The 17,992-nt window shown below is 43.9% G+C and overlaps 2 protein-coding genes across 6 annotated transcripts in view; one reads left to right on the top strand and one right to left on the bottom strand.

Moving 5' to 3' along the window:
* haus8 (HAUS augmin like complex subunit 8) overlaps nt 1–994 on the bottom strand; it is a 28,049-nt gene extending 27,055 nt beyond the window's left edge. The window contains exons 1-2 of the mRNA XM_062959978.1: nt 891–994; nt 725–777 (exon numbers count right to left, since the gene is read on the bottom strand). Of these exons, the coding sequence (XP_062816048.1) occupies nt 725–777; nt 891–916 (79 nt within the window). The 5' untranslated portion in view covers nt 917–994. The remainder of the gene's footprint in view (nt 1–724; nt 778–890) is intronic.
* Nucleotides 995–1,004: 10 nt separating this feature from the next.
* Nucleotides 1,005–17,992, top strand: mpv17l2 (MPV17 mitochondrial inner membrane protein like 2). 5 transcript variants are annotated; one of them, XM_062959981.1, is made up of 6 exons: nt 1,005–1,125; nt 10,981–11,221; nt 13,073–13,243; nt 14,946–15,022; nt 15,097–15,225; nt 17,740–17,992. In XM_062959981.1, the coding sequence occupies exons 2-6, from the start codon at nt 11,014–11,016 to the stop codon at nt 17,812–17,814; spliced, it is 660 nt and encodes a 219-aa protein (XP_062816051.1). In that variant the 5' UTR covers nt 1,005–1,125; nt 10,981–11,013; the 3' UTR covers nt 17,815–17,992. The 5 variants fall into 5 exon arrangements, with proteins under 5 accessions (XP_062816051.1, XP_062816049.1, XP_062816050.1 ...); XM_062959979.1 differs by lacking the exon at nt 17,740–17,992 and adding an exon at nt 4,185–4,683 and having other exon boundaries at nt 1,051–1,125; nt 15,097–15,226; XM_062959982.1 differs by having other exon boundaries at nt 1,093–1,226.

The following is a 17,992-nucleotide window of genomic DNA, read 5'->3' as shown; positions in this document are numbered from 1 at the left end:
AACATCATGTTATACAACAAATTTGACAGAAAAAGTAGTTCAATACTCAGTAATGCTATGTTGTAATTACTGTATTTACGAATTTAGCACCAAAATATCATGATATTTTTAAAACATTGACTACAAATATGGCTTGGATTATCCAGAAGCTTGGATAAGCGAGGTTTGGATAAGTGAGACTCTACTGTATATGCATATACATTATATTATTATTATAGTTTAATATGATTATTATATATTATTATATTGTTATACATCCTACAAAGAAACCCAGAAATCAACCAAACTACAAACGAAGAAACCTATAAACCAACTAACCTACAAACCAAACTACAAACCATCCAAACTACAGTAGAGTCTCACTTATCCAACACTCGCTTATCCAACATTCTGGATTATCCAACGCATTGTCAATGTTTTCAATACATTGTGATATTTTGGTGCTCAATTTGTAAATACAGTAATTACTACATAGCATTACTGTGTACTGAACTACTTTTTCTGTCAAATTTGTAGTCTAACATGATGTTTTGGTGCTTAATTTGTAAAATCATAACCTAATTTGATGTTTAATAGGCTTTTCCTTAATGCCTCCTTATTATCCAACATATTCGCTTATCCAACATTCTGCCGGCCCGTTTATGTTGGATAAGTGAGACTCTACTGTATAAACAAACTTCCAAAGCAAGAACCCAGCCCCACTACGCATGCGCACTGCGCTTACTCCGCTCCTTGGGCCTAGCGCCGGGCCCTTTCTCGGCGACGACGCCGCTCTTCCTGAGGAGAAAACACAAACAGAAAAGAAAGCGTCAGGGCTCTTTTAAATATATTATTATTATTACTACTACTATTATTATTGTTATTATTAGCCTCTTCCCGGCCTGGCTCACCCGCCGCCTGGAGGCTTTGCCGCCATTCTCTTCAAACGCCTCAGCCGCGGGCGCGCATGCGCCGGAAGACGGAGCCAGAAGGAGGGAGGGAGGCCTGGGCTGTTGCCACGGCAACCGGGGGAAGGCGCGTGACGTCATCCCTTTGGCTCCTCCCCTGGCCCCGCCCCTTCCTTGGTTTCAGTCTCCGGAAGAGAAAGAGAGAGAGAGAGAGAGAGCGCCTCGTGGGGAGTCAAAGGTGAGGGGTCAAAGGCCGGGGAGAGGCCTTGTCGCGGGGCTCCCACTCTCGAGCAGGATGGACATCTCCCGGGAGGGATTCGATGGTGCCTTCCCCTCAGGGTAGAATCAGAGTTGGATTGGAAGGCCCGTGGGGTCTGTTCCAGCCCTAAGACTGCATGGCCTTATTCCTCTCCATTCATGTCTGTGAGGCTGGCTGGCCATCTGTCGGGAGGGATCAAGGGGTGTTTTATTATTATTATTATTATTATTAGACAGACCAAGAGATAGATAGATCAATAGATAGACTGATAGAAAGACAGACCGATAAATAAATAGACTGATAGATAGATAGAGCAATACATCAATAGATAGACTGATAGATAGACAGATAGACCAATAGATAGATAGATCAATAGATAGATAGACTGATAGATAGAAATATAGATAGATAGATAGACCAATAGATAGATAGATCAATAGATAGATAGACTGATAGATAGAAATATAGATAGATAGATAGACCAATAGATAGATAGATCAATAGATAGATAGACTGATAGATAGAAAGATAGATAGCTAGATAGACCAATAGATAGATAGATCAATAGATAGATAGACTGATAGATAGAAAGATAGATAGACAGATAGACCAATAGATAGATAGATCAATAGATAGATAGACTGATAGATAGAAAGATAGATAGATAGATAGACCAATAGATAGATAGATCAATTGATAGATAGACTGATAGATAGAAAGATAGATAGATAGACCAATAGATAGATAGATCAATAGATAGATAGACTGATAGATAGAAAGAAAGATAGATAGATAAATAGACCAATAGATAGATAGATAAATAGATAGACTGATAGATAGAAAGATAGATAGACCAATAGATAGATAGATCAATAGATAGATAGACAGATAGATAGATAGATCAACAGACAGACTGATAGATAGACAGGTAGACCATTAAATAGATCAATAGATAGACTGATAGACAGACCGATAGATAAATACATCAATAGATAGACTGATAGATAGACAGATAGATCAATAGATAGGCTGATAGATAGACAGATAGACCGATAGATAGATAGATCAATAGATAGACCGATCAATAGATAGACTGATAGATATACCGATCAATAGATAAATAGATAGACTGACAGATAGACCGATCAATAGATAAATAGATAGACTGGTAGATAGATAGAGCAATAGATAGGCTGATAGATAGACAGACAGATAGATAGATAGATCAATAGATAGGCTGATAGATAGACAGACAGACAGACAGATAGATAGATAGATAGATCAATAGATAGGCTGATAGACAGATAGACCAATAGATAGATAGATAGATCAATAGATAGACTGATAGATAGACCGATCAATAGATAAATAGATAGACTGACAGATAGACCGATCAATAGATAAATAGATAGACTGGTAGATAGACAGACTGATAGATAGAGCAATAGATAGGCTGATAGATAGATAGATAGATAGATAGATAGATAGATAGATAGATAGATAGATAGATCAATAGATCAATAGATCAATAGATAGGCTGATAGATAGACAGACAGATAGATAGATAGATAGATCAATTGATAGGCTGATAGACAGATAGACCAATAGATAGATAGATAGATCAATAGATAGACCGATCAATAGATAAATAGATAGACTGACAGACCGATCAATAGATAAATAGATAGACTGGTAGATAGACAGACTGATAGATAGAGCAATAGATAGGCTGATAGATAGACAGACAGATAGATAGATAGATAGCTAGATCAATAGATAGGCTGATAGATAGATAAATCAATAGATAGACTGATAGACCGATCAATAAATCAATAGATAGACTGATAGAGTAATAGATAGATAGACGGATCTAAGTTGCTGTGAGTTCTCCAGGCTGTCTGGCCATGTCTCCAGAAGCATTCTCTTCTGATGTTTCGCCCACATCTATGGCAGACATCCTCAGAGGTTTTGAGGTCTGTTGGAAAACGAGGCCTCACAGCAACCCAGTGATTCTGGCCAGGAAAGCCTTCAACAACAATAGGAAGATAGATCGGTAGATAGATCTATAGATTGATAGATAGATATGCAGAGGGAGAGGGAGAGATCGAACAATAGATAGGTACGCCAATAGGTTAGACCGATAGGTAGAGAGACTAATAGATAGAACAATAAATAGGCCGATAGACAGTAATGCGTTTATTCAGGCACAAGCTTAATGGTTACAATAACTTTTCTTCTTCGAGGCACTTTGATTAACAGTTGCAATAACAGAATGAGGTGATTCAAACTTCCTAAAATGTCACTTCTTTCTCCACTGCTTTAACCTGCAGTCACCCTGTGAATTACAATCACAGACTATCTGTTCCTTATCTGGACACAGACTACCTTAAAATAAGTCACCAAACTTATTTTTAAACTGACTCAAAATCAAACATTTGAGCCACCCTGATCCCTTCAGTGAGGGTCAGCCTTCTCTGCACCTCCTCAGGCACATACTACTGGCTTCTTTTCAAACCTGCAGTTCTCCACACAAAATGACCGTTGGCTCTGCCCCCTTCACCATGGCAACCAACTCATAAGTGCAGAGTAACTGAAATATTAACCCTTTTAAAACACAATTAAACATGGCATCCGTAAACTAAAAAAACCACACTTCCTTACAACGAGCAAGCTGACCTTGATGGGATGGGCTCCTCAGATAGGGCTGAGCGTTTGGAATTGAGGGGACGGCACAGGGTGAGGATGGCAAATAGGCAGAGGGAGGTGAGAGGGCAGAGAAATGCCTTCACGTTTTGCAAAGTGTGTTAAAAGAGATGCGTTTGGGGAAAGGCAGTTGTCAAAGCAACTTTCTCGCTACCGGAGAAGCACGCTCTAGTTTTTCCTGCTGTGCTTTGGATTATATTGCAGCCCATGGATCCCTGTTTCTTGGAATTTGTCACACTCTCTTTGGATGTTGTTTATTCCTTGTAAGCTCTGGACTTATATCTCAAGACTATATTTGTAACTGACTTTTGGTGTTTTACTTTTGCTTTTTGAAGGACTTTTTACGATCTATCTTTAACAAACTCAAAAGACTCAAACCTGCTGTGGAGTTTGTGTGCTAGAGCAAGGGGAATCAAGGCTGAGGTGCGACAGTTTGCTTCGACCACCTTTTAGATCCTTGCTCTGCACCAGCCACCATGAATCCAGCGGACATTCAGCAGTTGCAACAACGGGTTCAGACGTTGCAGACACAAGTGGCTGCGCTAAGCCCCGCTTTGAGGACTCCTACGGCCATGCCGGACAAGTTTTGCGGGGAAGCCAAGCAGGTGAAGGATTTCGTGGGACAATGTGACGCCTACATCACGGTGCGACCGGCAGACTTCCCCACAGAAGAGGCTAAAGTGGGTTTCATCTACAGCCTGCTTGGAGGGCCTGCTTTGTCTTGGGCTACAGCATTGCGTGAGGCCAAGGCCCCCGTGTTGGATACTGCTACTGGCTTCATGGAACACTTGCGGGATACCTGGGGGAGGCCAGTCAACAAGGAGGAGGCGGACCGTAAGTTGCGGGCCTTGTCGCAGAAGGAGGGTCAGTTGGCCCAATACATTTCAGAGTTCCGTGCTTTGGCGCAAGAGCTCGCCTGGAATGATGCTGCCTACATGAGCTTCTTCAAGGAGGGGCTCACTTGGGATATGCAGCTGGCGGTGGCGAGGGCACCGCCCACGGCCACCTTGGAGGAGCTGATTACACTGTGTCTTCGGCTGGATGGTGTTCTCGCGACTCAGCGGCAGGTCAGCCCCTCCTTGGCTGATCCGGACCGTAAGTTGCGGGCCTTGTCGCAGAAGGAGGGTCAGTTGGCCCAATACATTTCAGAGTTCCGTGCTTTGGCGCAAGAGCTCGCCTGGAATGATGCTGCCTACATGAGCTTCTTCAAGGAGGGGCTCACATGGGATATGCAGCTGGCGGTGGCGAGGGCACCGCCCACGGCCACCTTGGAGGAGTTGATTACACTGTGTCTTCGGCTGGATGGTGTTCTCGCGACTCAGCGGCAGGTCAGCCCCTCCTTGGCTGATCCGGACCGTAAGTTGCGGGCCTTGTCGCAGAAGGAGGGTCAGTTGGCCCAATACATTTCAGAGTTCCGTGCTTTGGCGCAAGAGCTCGCCTGGAATGATGCTGCCTACATGAGCTTCTTCAAGGCGGGGCTCACTTGGGATATGCAGCTGGCGGTGGCGAGGGCACCGCCCACGGCCACCTTGGAGGAGTTGATTACGCTGTGTCTTCGGCTGGATGGTGTTCTCACAACTCAGCGGCAGGTCAGCCCCTCCTTGACCAAGCCGCTGGGGCCTCGGTGGCCTATGCCGGTGGTTCCACAGGTGGCAGACAGGGAGGAGTCCTTGCAGCTGGGTTCAACTCGTCCCAAGATCAATGCCGCAGAGAAGGCCCGGCGGCAGCGGCTGAACCTGTGCTGGTATTGCGGGGGGAGTGGACATTTTTCACGAGAGTGCCCTGCAAAGAGCAAATCGGGGCCCTGGTGAGGAGCCGGGAAGCTGCGAGAGCTGCGCTAAGGAGCCGGCGGGGGAAGGGAGCGGCCGAGTTTAGATGGGCTCGCTAGCTCGGTCTCCTCCCCACCCCCCAGAGCCCACGACAGGGATGTTGTTCTTCATGCTGGTAACGTTTTGGGCCACACAGAAGGCTCCCATCATGGCCCATGCTCTGTTGGACTGTGGGGCGACTAACAATTTCATCGATCATCGCTTTGTCAAGTTCCTGGGATTACAATCCTGGGATTTACAACCTCCCAGGGATGTACAATACTTCGATGGACACCGTTTGAAAGCGGGGCCGGTAGCTTGTTACACTGCGCCCATACAAATGAGAGTAGGGGGTGATGTGGAAGACGTCTTCTTTTTGATGACTGAGATTCCCCACCTGGTCGTGTTGGGAATCCCGTGGTTGGCGAAACACAACCCAGTTTGAATTACGTTCCACTTTGTCTTTTTGTAAGGAACATTGTATTCTGCGGCAGAGGTGCCAGGTGCAGGAGAGTTCGGGGCAACCGTCAAATGCGCTGCCTCGGAAGTATCGGGATTTTTGAGATATGAAGGAAGCAGAGCAGTTGCCTCCACACCAGCCTTATGACTGCACCATCAATTTAGAGCCAGGCGCCCCAATTCCGCATGGGCGTTCGTATTCTCTCTCTGAACCAGAGTTTGCCGCTCTCCGGGAGTTTTTGGATACCAACCTACGCAAGGGGTTCATCCGTCCGTCGCAGTCGCCGGCTGGGGCTCCAGTCCTGTTTGTCAAGAAGAAGTCGGGAGTTGCGGCTGTGCAATTACTACCGTGCTTTGAACAACATCACAATTTTTTTCGTGTCAGGAGCAACCAGAGTTGCTTCTGGAGTGAGAGAATTGGCCGTCTGCAAGGACGTTGCCCAGGGGACGCCCGGATGTTTTGATGTTTTGCCATCCTTTTGGGAGGCTTCTCTCATGTCCCCACATGGAACTGAAGCTGATAGAGGGAGCTCATCCGTGCTCTTCCCGGGTGGGAATCAAACCTGGCAGCCTTCAGGTCAGCAACCCAACCTTCAAGTCACAAGGCTTTTATCCCCTAGGCCACCGGAGGCTCCAACATCACGATCAAGAACCATTACGCCCTGCCGTTGATTCCCGAGTTACTAGACCAGCTGAGGGATGTGTGAGTCTTCACGAAGCTGGATTTGTGGGGAGCATACAACTTGGTCCGCACCCGGCAGGGTGACGAATGGAAGACAGCTTTCCAGACCTGCTTCGGGAGCTTCGAATATCTAGTCATGCCCTTCGGGCTCCATCACATTTCAACACTTCGTCAACAACGTCTTCCATTATTTTTTGAACCATTTTTTGGTCGTTTATTTGGATGCTTTATTATTTTCTCCCCAGATCAACGGGTGCATGATCAGCAGGTGTGCACCATGCTCCATGGACTCTATGCCAAATAGGAAAAATGTGCTTTTGATTTGACGGAGATGAACTTTCTTGGATACTGTATTTCCACTGAACGGATTTCCATGGACCCCGCCAAAGTCTCAGCGGTGTTAGAATGGAACTCCCCCATGAACAAGAAAGATGTTCAACGGTTCATGGGTTTTGCCAACTACTACCGCAAGTTCATCCTGGATTGCAGGAACTATCTGCGATTCAAGAGAAAGCTCAACTTGAGCAAGCCAAGGAGGACTACAAACGGATGGCGGATGTGCATTGGCAGCAAGGCCCTGAGATCCAGGTGGGAGACCGTTTGGTTGTCTACTAAACACCTTCCCCTTCAGAGGCCTTCCCGTAAGCTTGTCGCTCGTTTTGAGGGTCCTTATCCAGTAATTCACCAGATCAACCCTGTGACTTTCAAGTTAAAACTTCTGTGGGAGATGCGGATTCACCCTGTGTTTCATCAGTCTTTGCTGCATCTGGCCACGAGCGTTTGCTCGGATGGTGGCCACGGTGCGCCGCCGCCTCCAGTGCTCTGTGATGGGGAGGAGGAGTTCGGTGTGGCAGAAATTCTGGACTCTTGCCAACGCCGTCGTCGGCTACAGTACTTGGTGGACTGGGTTGGGTATGGGCCTGAAGAACGTTGTTGAGTAGATGCGCGGGATGTGCATGCTCCGGATTTAGTGGCTCAATTTCATCATGTGTACCCGGCCAAGCCTCGGCCACTGGGAGGGTGGAAGGGGGGACTCGGAGGGGGAGATAGTGTTGTGACTCAGCCTTTGTGAGACTCTGATGAGGATTCTGGGATGCAGTTTCAGGATGATGGGATTCAGGTTCAGGATGAGTTTCAAGATGACTGATGGGAATTATGGGACTCAGGTGCAGAGTGTTCCTGCTGTGGGAGATGAGGAGCAGGAAGGGTTTCCCATGGGAAGAAATGATGTTGTTAATGATGATGGTTTTCAGGTGCACGAGGCAGAAAACTGTGCTTTGGATTATATTACAGCCCGTGTATCCATATTTCTTGGCATTTATCGTGCTCTCTTTGGATGTTGTTTATTCTTTGTAAGCTTCTGGACTTATATCTCAAGACTATATTTGTACAACAGTACAATTGTTGTACTGGAACAATAATTTTTGGCAGTTCTTTGTTAGAACATTACCAATGTCAGCTGGTTCTAACCTAGCGATTTTACTCAAAGTGTTTAATGCCAGTGCTAATGCTTTTTTGCTTTTGCTTTTTGGTGTGTTTCTTTGCCAAGTACTTTTGCATTTTTATATCGCCATTTCTTCAGATTATATATATATGTATATATATATGGACACTAGCTTTGTTTTTGGTGTTTGGTTTTTTCTCTTTTTGATCCTTTTTTTAATCACAGTTTTCCTACTTTCTATACAATCAAATGTTCTCACTCTTTTGATGTTAATTTACTCTATCCTATAAGGTAAAACTTCAATAAAAAATATAAATTAAAAAAGACGATATTTGTAACTGACCTTTGGTGTTTTGCTTTTGGAAGGACTTTTTACTCTCTGTCTTTAAGAAAGGAAAAAGACTCAAACCTGCCGTGGAGTTTGTGTGCTAGAGCAAGGGGAATCAAGGTCGAGGTGCGACAGATAGATAGACAGATAGCTCGATAGATAGATAGATAGAACAATAGATACAAAGATTATGTTGGTGTATTTTTGGTGTAAGGGGGAGATGATGAATCAAGTGTTTTTGCTGTTGGAGGTTTGCAGCTGTGTATACCGGACATGTTTTCCAGCAACTTAAGTGTTAACAGCAGGCCAGCTTGAGTGATACAACAGCCAATAGGTCGTGACTTCCGGTCTGAGAGGACGTTCATCATTCTGCTGTGGAATGTGCAGTTATCCTGTGTGTGCTTCGGCAAGGAGAGAAGACGTGCTTTGCTTTGCTTAAGAAAGCATGTCTTCTATGAGCGATGGACTGTGTAACTTGTAAATAATTTGTATATAGAATAAAGTCTTAGAACCGCTGCGTACAGCTGGTTAACGACTGTGGAATTTGTATATAGAATAAAGTCTTAGAACCGCTGCGTACAGCTGATTAACGACTGTTGAATTTGTATATAGAATAAAGTCTTAGAACCGCTGTACACAGCTGATTAACGACTGTGGAATTTGTATATAGAATAAAGTATTAGATCCGCTGTGCACAACTGATTAACGACTGTGGAATTTGTATATAGAATAAAGTCTTAGATCCGCTGCGTACAGCTGATTAACGACTGTGGAATTTGTATATAGAATAAAGTCTTAGAACCGCTGCGCACAGCTGATTAACGACTGTGGAATTTGTATATAGAATAAAGTCTTAGAACCGCTGCGCACAGCTGAGTAACGACTGTGGAATTTGTATATAGAATAAAGTCTTAGAACCGCTGCTCACAGCTGATTAACGACTGTGGAATTTGTATATAGAATAAAGTCTTAGAACCGCTGCGCACAGCTGATTAACGACTGTGGAATTTGTATATAAAGTCTTAGAACCGCTGCGTACAGCTGATTAACAACTGTGGAATTTGTATATAGAATAAAGTCTTAGAACCGCTGTGCACAACTGATTAACGACTGTGGAATTTGTATATAGAATAAAGTCTTAGAACCGCTGTGCACAGCTGATTAACGACTGTGGAATTTGTATATAGAATAAAGTCTTAGAACCGCTGAATACAGCTGATTAACGACTGTTGAATTTGTATATAGAATAGTCTTAGAACCGCTGCGCACAGCTGATTAACGACTGTGGAATTTGTATATAGAATAAAGTCTTAGAACCGCTGCTCACAGCTGATTAACGACTGTGGAATTTGTATATAGAATAAAGTCTTAGAACCGCTGCGCACAGCTGATTAACGACTGTGGAATTTGTATATAGAATAAAGTCTTAGAACCGCTGCTCACAGCTGATTAACGACTGTAGAATTTGTATATAGAATAAAGTCTTAGAACCACTGTGCACAGCTGATTAACGACTGTGGAATTTGTATATAGAATAAAGTGTTAGAACCGCTGCGTACAGCCGATTAAGGACTGTGGAATTTGTATATAGAATAAAGTCTTAGAACCGCTGTGCACAACTGATTAACAACTGTGGAATTTGTATATAGAATAAAGTCTTAGAACCGCTGTGCACAACTGATTAATGACTGTGGAATTTGTATATAGAATAAAGTCTTAGAACCGCTGCTCACAGCTGATTAACGACTGTGGAATTTGTATATAGAATAAAGTCTTAGAACCGCTGCGCACAGCTGATTAACGACTGTGGAATTTGTATATAAAGTCTTAGAACCGCTGCGTACAGCTGATTAACAACTGTGGAATTTGTATATAGAATAAAGTCTTAGAACCGCTGTGCACAACTGATTAACGACTGTGGAATTTGTATATAGAATAAAGTCTTAGAACCGCTGTGCACAGCTGATTAACGACTGTGGAATTTGTATATAGAATAAAGTCTTAGAACCGCTGAATACAGCTGATTAACGACTGTTGAATTTGTATATAGAATAGTCTTAGAACCGCTGCGCACAGCTGATTAATGACTGTGGAATTTGTATATAGAATAAAGTCTTAGAACCGCTGCTCACAGCTGATTAACGACTGTGGAATTTGTATATAGAATAAAGTCTTAGAACCGCTGCGCACAGCTGAGTAATGACTGTGGAATTTGTATATAGAATAAAGTCTTAGAACCGCTGCGCATAGCTGATTAACGACTGTGGAATTTGTATATAAAGTCTTTGAACCGCTGTGCACAGCTGATTAACGACTGTGGAATTTGTATATAGAATAAAGTCTTAGAAGTCTTAGGGCTGCGTGTGGGTGCTTAACTCTTCTCTCCTTCTTTCCTTCCTTCCTTCCTCAGGTGTTCTTTCTTCCGGAGGGACGGAAGGGGGTGATGCTGCCCCACGGCCGGCGCTTCCTGTGGGGCCCCTCGGCCTTCTGGAGGCCCCTCTTCCGGGGCCGCCTCCTCCTGCTCACCAACACCCTCAGCTGCGGGGGGCTCCTGGCCGCCGGGGACACCCTCCGCCAGGCCTGGGAGAGGAGGAAGAGGAGCGGAAGGCAGGAGCCCCACCACCACCACAAGCAGGACCTGGCCCGCACAGGTAGGAAGCAGGGGGGGGGGGAGCTCGCACCTGGGTCCATATTTCAGCGGGAAGCCTTTCGGTCCAAACCCATTCATCCAGGCAAGAAGGCACATCCTGATGTAGATCTTGCTGGCGCAGCTTTTCCTGCTTTTATGGGTGCAAAGAGCACACCTTTCTGCTCAGCCGAGGGACCAAAGTCCTAAGCTTTTCCTGTTTTGTATGCCTTCTATTGCAAAGGGAGAGACTCAGCAATGCCTTTGAGGCAGATATATTTCAGCGTGGGCCTTTGGGAGCAGCCAGCATTATTATTATTATTATTATTATTATTATTATTATTATTATTATTATTATTATTATTAATCCACCTCTCCTCCAAGGGCCATTCTAGTTCAGCCTTTGGGAGCAGCCAGCATTATTATTATTATTATTATTATTATTATTATTATTATTATTATTATTATTATTATGACACAGCAAACAAGATAGACATGCTGGATTTCGTTTCACAAAATCACGAGTCGAACTCTTCCCAAGTGTCTAGGACTGTGTGATGTATTTTCGGATGATGCGTACAGATCCCAGTCGGGTGGCCTTTTGCAGTTGGCAGATTGTGATTTTGTCAATGTCTATTGTTTCCAAATGCCAGCTGAGATCTTTTGGCACGGCACCCAATGTGCCGATCACCACCGGGACCACCTGCACTGGTTTCTGCCAGAGTCTTTGCAGTTCGATCTTGAGGTCCTGAGAGCGGCTGAGTTTTTCTTGTTGTTTTTCGTCAATTCGACTGTCACCTGGGATGGCGACATCCATGATCCAAACCTTTTTATTTTCCACAACTGTGATGTCTGGTGTGTTGTGTTCCAGAACTTTGTCCGTCTGGATTCGGAAGTCCCACAGTATCTTTGCCTGCTCATTTTCCAATATTTTTGCAGGTTTGTGATCCCACCAGTTCTTTGCTGCTGGGAGGTGGGACTTGAGGCATAAGTTCCAATGAATCATTTGGGCCACATAGTTGTGCCTCTGTTTGTAGTCTGTCTGTGCGATTTTCTTACAGCAGCTGAGGATATGATCCATGGTTTCATCGGTTTCCTTGCACAGTCTGCATTTTGGGTCATCAGCTGATTTTTCAATCTTGGCCTGAATGGCCTTTGTCCTGATGTCTTGCTCCTGGGCTGCAAGGATCAGGCCTTCTGTCTCCTTCTTCAGGGTCCCATTCGTGAGCCAGAGCCAGGTCTTCTCCTTCTCAGCTTTTCATATCACAAAATCACAAGTTTATGTTAAATATGTTGTTGTTGTTCGGGCTTGTCCCTGTTGTGAGCCGCCCCGAGTCCCTTCGGGGAGATGGGGCGGGATATAAAAATAAAGTTTATTATTATTATTTATAAGTCAAGGAACTTTCCATGCAATGTTTTGTTGTGCCAGTTTTCCGCTCTAGTTTGTAGTGCGGATTTCTTGTACTGACTCTGCTCTAGTTTGTAGTGCGGTTTTCTTGTACTGGTTTTTTGTCTGCTGTGCTTTGAGAAGTTTCTGATTTTTGACTTCAATCTATTATTATTATTATTATTATTATTATTATTATTTATCCGCCTCTCCTCCAAGGGCCATTCTAGTTTGGCATTTGAGAGCAGCCAGCATTATTATTCTTATTATTTGAAACACAACAAGATGAGTCCACAGCAAACAAGATCCCTCTGCTGGCTGTTGGCTTGGATTCCATGTCGGGCCCTCCCCTAGTGTCTAGGACTGTGTGATGTATCGGCAAATAATGCGTGCATCGCCTGGGATTGCAACATCAATGATCCATACTTTGTTTTTTAACACAATTGTGAGGTCATATTCTATTATTATTAGTGTCTCTCTTGTCCGCAGCGCGCATGTTTGCCATCGGCTGCAGCATGGGCCCGCTGATGCATTACTGGTACCTGTGGCTGGACGGGGCCTTCCCTGCGGCCGGCCTCAGCGGCATCCGGACCGTCTTGAAGAAAGTCTTCATCGACCAGATCGTGGCTTCGCCGGCGCTGGGCGTCTGGTACTTCTTGGGTGAGCCCATTTGGGGGCGTTTGGTGGTCGGTTTGAACCCAAACATGGCTGGGAAACGGGGCTCACGAGGCTGGATGGCCATCTATCGGGAGGGATCGGATTGTGTCATGAGAGAACGGGGCTGGACTGGATGGCCGTTGAGGTTTAGGTTAGCACACAGCAAACATGATCACTATGCTGGCTGTTGTACTGGATCACATGTTGGACACTTCCCATGATTATTGTTGTTGTTGTTGTAGAGTTGAAGGAGACTCCATAGACCATCAAAGATTATCATCATCATCATCATTGAATCAGAGAGTTGGAAGAGAGCCCAAGGGCCATCAGATTATTATTGTCATTGTTGTTGAATTGTAGTGATGGAACTGAGCCCAAGGTCCATCAAAGATGATGATGATGATGATGATGATTGTTATTATTATTTTATTGTATGACACAGCAAGCAAGATAGACATGCTGGATTTTGTATCACAAAATCTTAAGTCGAACACTTCCCAAGTGTCTAGGACTGTGTGTTATTATTATTATTTTCATCATCATTATTATTGAATTGGAGAGTTGGAAGAGAGCCCAAGGGCCATCAGACTGTTGTTGTTGTTGAATTGTAGTGATGAAAGGGATCCCAAGATCCATCCATCATTATTGTTTTTGTTGAATTGTACTGATGGAATTGACCTCAAGGTTCATCAAAGATGATGATGATGATGATTATTATTATTATTAATCATTATTGAATTAGAGAGTTGGAAGAGAGCCCAAAGGCCACCAGATTGTTGTTGTTGAATTGTAGTGATGGAAGGAACCCCAAGGTCCATCAAAGATTATCATCATCATTATTGAATCGGAAAGTTGAAAGAGACCCCAAGGGCCATCGGATGATGATGATGATTATTATTATCATCATCATGATCATTATTGAACTGGAGAGTTGGAAGGGACCTCAAGGGCCATTAAAGATGATGATGATGATGATTGAATTGTACTGATGGAAGAGACCTCAAGGGCCATCAAAGATGGTGATGATAATTGAATCGTAGTGATGAAAGAGACCTCAAGGGCCATCAAAGACGATGATGTTGATGGTGGTGGTGGTGCTGATGATGATGATGATTGTTGTCGTTGTTGTTGTAGAGTTGAAAGAGACCCCAAGGGCCATCAAAGATGATGATGATGATTGAATCGTAGTGATGAAAGAGACCTCAAGAGCCATCAAAGATGATGGTGGTGGTGATGATGATGATTGTTGTTGTTGCTGTTGTAGAGTTGAAAGAGACCCCAAGGGCCATCAAAGATGATGATGATTGAATCGTAGTGATGGAAGAGACCTCAAGGGCCACCAAAGATGATGATGATGATAATTGAAACATAGTGAAGGAAGAGACCTCAAGGGCCATCAAAGATGATGATGGTGATGGTAGTGGTGATGATGCTTGTTGTTGTTGTTGTTGTAGAGTTGAAAGAGACCCCAAGGGCCATCAAAGATGATGACGATGATGAGGACAGTGATGCTTATTATAATCATCATCATCATTATTATTGAATCGTAGTGATGGAAGGGACCTCAAGGGCCATCAAAGTTGATGATTATGATGATTAATAGTAGTAATAGTAGTATTAATGAACTGTAGAGTTGGAAGAGGCCCCAAGGGCCATCAAAGATTATTATTATAATTATGATGATGATGATTTTTTATTATTAAAGGCATGGGGACCCTGGAAGGGCAGGCGCTGGAGCGGAGCTGGCAGGAGCTGGAGGACAACTTTTGGGAGTTTTATAAGGTGGGTTCCCTTCCGCCTTCCTCTCGATTCCCTTTTCGCCCAATGGAGACGCTGACCCGCTTTCCCTCCCGCAGATGGACTGGTGTGTCTGGCCGCCGGCCCAGTTGGTCAACTTCCTCTTCCTGCCCCCCAAGTACCGCGTGGTCTACATGAACGTCATCACGCTCGGATGGGACACCTACCTCTCCTACCTGAAGCATCGCGTGAGTTGGCCAAGAGGGACAGCAATAATAATAATAATAATAATAATAATAAGCCCTCGGGGTCCCTTCCAACTCTATGATTCAGGAATGATGATGATATTGGATGGGTCTTGGGGTCATTTTCAATTCTACAGTAATAATAATAATAATAATAATAATAATAATAATAATAATAATAATAATAATAACTGTAAAAGCCGAAAAGCTAATCTTCACATGACGTGGATTGACTACAAAAAGGCCTTTGACTCACTCCCACACAGCTGGATCATCAAGTGCCTGGACGCCATCGGGATTTGTAAAAACGTTGGCACCTTCATTGAAAACATGATGGAGCACTGGAAAACTGAACTGTTTGTTGGAAATGAAAGCTATGGACTTGTCAACATCAGGAGAGGAATTTTCCAGGGAGATTCATTGTCCCCTCTGCTTTTCATTATCGCCATGATCCCTCTGTCAACAATCTTACAAAAAACAAATCTCGGCTATCAAGCATCTAAGAATTCTCACACAATTTCGCATCTGATGTACATGGATGACATGGAAAAACCGAAACTGAAATCCAGTCTCTGACCAACACTGTCCGAATTTTTAGCACTGATATCAACATGGAGTTTGGTTTGGACAAATGTTCGACAGTGGCATTGAAGAAGGGAAAAATCATTGAAAGTGAGGGCATCAATATGCCTAATGGCCAAACAATAAGGTGTCACCAGCCAGAGGCCTATAAATACCTGGACATCAAGCATGAACATGTGAAAAGCAAGCTCAATGGAGGCAACACCATCAAGGCCATAAACACCTGGGCCTACCTGTCATAAGATATACTGCTGGCATCATAAACTAGACACAGGCGGAACTGGACACTTTGGACAGAAAAGCAAGAAAACTCATGACCATTCCTCATTCACTGCACCCTCGCAGTGATGTTGACCGGCTATATCTGCCTAGAAGATCAGAGGGCAGAGGACTCTTACAAGTCAAACAAGCCGTCAAAGAAGAAGAACATGCCCTGGAAGAAGATGTCAAGCAAAGTGAAGAACCTGCTTTGATTGAAGTCAAAAATCAGAAACTCCTCAAAACACAGCAGACAAAAAACCAGTACAAGAAAACCGCACTACAAACTAGAGCTGACAGCTGGCACAACAAAACACTGCATGAAAAGTTCCTTGACAAAATTGAAGGAAAAGCTGATAAAGAGAAGACCTGGCTCTGGCTCACGAATGGGACCCTGAAGAAGGAGACAGAAGGCCTGATCCTTGCAGCCCAGGAGCAAGACATCAGGACAAAGGCCATTCAGGCCAAGGTCGAAAAATCAGCTGATGACCCAAAATGCAGACTGTGCAAGGAAACCGACGAAACCATGGATCATATCCTCAGCTGCTGTAAGAAAATCGCACAGACAGACTACAAACAGAGGCACAACTATGTGGCCCAAATGATTCATTGGAACTTATGCCTCAAGTCCCACCTCCCAGCAGCAAAGAACTGGTGGGATCACAAACCTGCAAAAGTATTGGAAAATGAGCACGCAAAGATACTGTGGGACTTCCGAATCCAGACTGACAAAGTTCTGGAACACAACACACCAGACATCACAGTTGTGGAGAAGAAAAAGGTTTGGATCATGGATGTCGCCATCCCAGGTGACAGTCGCATTGACGAAAAACAACAGGAAAAACTCAGCCGCTCTCAGGACCTCGAAATTGAACTGCAAAGACTCTGGCAGAAACCAGTGCAGGTGGTCCCGGTGGTGATGGGCACACTGGGTGCCGTGCCAAAAGATCTCAGCCGGCATTTGGAAACAATAGACATTGACAAAATTACGATCTGTCAACTGCAAAAGGCCACCCGACTGGGATCTGCAGCATCATCCGAAAATACATCACACAGTCCTAGACACTTGGGAAGTGTTTGACTTGTGGTTTTGCGAAACAAAATCCAGCATATCTATCTTGTTTGCTGTGTCATAATAAAATAAATAATAATAATAATAATAATAATAATAATAATACATCACACAGTCCTAGACACTTGGGAAGTGTTCGACTTGTGGTTTTGTGAAACGAAATCCAGCATATCTATCTTGTTTGCTGTGTCATAATAAAATAAATAATAATAATAATAATAATAATAATAATAATAATAATAATATATCACACAGTCCTAGACACTTGGGAAGTGTTCGACTTGTGGTTTTGCGAAACGAAATCCAGCATATCTGTCTTGTTTGCTGTGTCATAATAATAATAATAATAATAATAATAATAATAATAATAATAATACATCACACAGTCCTAGACACTTGGGAAGTGTTCGACTTGTGGTTTTGTGATACGAAATCCAGCATATCTATCTTGTTTGCTGTGTCATAATAATAATAATAATAATAATAATAATAATAATAATAATAATAATGGGAGGCTTTCAACTCTAGGATTCTATGGCCCTATTTCTAATTATTATACTAATATATGACATTATTATACCATTCTTTTCCTTCCTCCTTTTCAGCCCAAACATCCGTCTCCCGGCTTGGAAGAGGAGCCCGAAGTCTGTGCCGCGGCCGAGATCCAAACGGCCGGGTGAGAAAAACGGGCTCCGTCTCGGCGGCGGGGGCGAGCGGCTCTTCTCCTCCGTGCCCTCCGCCCACCTTCCTTGAACCCCACGGGAGCAGGTCTCTCCGGACAGCCGTCCCCTACTCGATCCTTTGCCTTTCGGAACAAGAGACTCAACTGGTGCTGAAATAAATCATGATTATTCTGTT

Source organism: Anolis carolinensis, unplaced genomic scaffold, assembly GCF_035594765.1.
Source record: "Anolis carolinensis isolate JA03-04 unplaced genomic scaffold, rAnoCar3.1.pri scaffold_7, whole genome shotgun sequence".
Taxonomy (NCBI): domain Eukaryota; kingdom Metazoa; phylum Chordata; class Lepidosauria; order Squamata; family Dactyloidae; genus Anolis; species Anolis carolinensis.
Note: the sequence above shows the minus strand (reverse complement) of the source record. Positions and strands in the feature narration are given on the sequence as shown.

Coding starts and splice junctions, on each gene's coding strand:
- mpv17l2 (XM_062959979.1), top strand. CDS start 4,326: ATGAATCCAGCGGACATTCAGCAGTTGCAACAACGGGTTCAGACGTTG. Junction 4,684..10,980: donor CAACAAGGAGGAGGCGGACC/GTAAGTTGCGGG, acceptor TTCCTTCCTCAG/GTGTTCTTTCTTCCGGAGGG. Junction 11,222..13,072: donor GCAGGACCTGGCCCGCACAG/GTAGGAAGCAGG, acceptor TCTTGTCCGCAG/CGCGCATGTTTGCCATCGGC.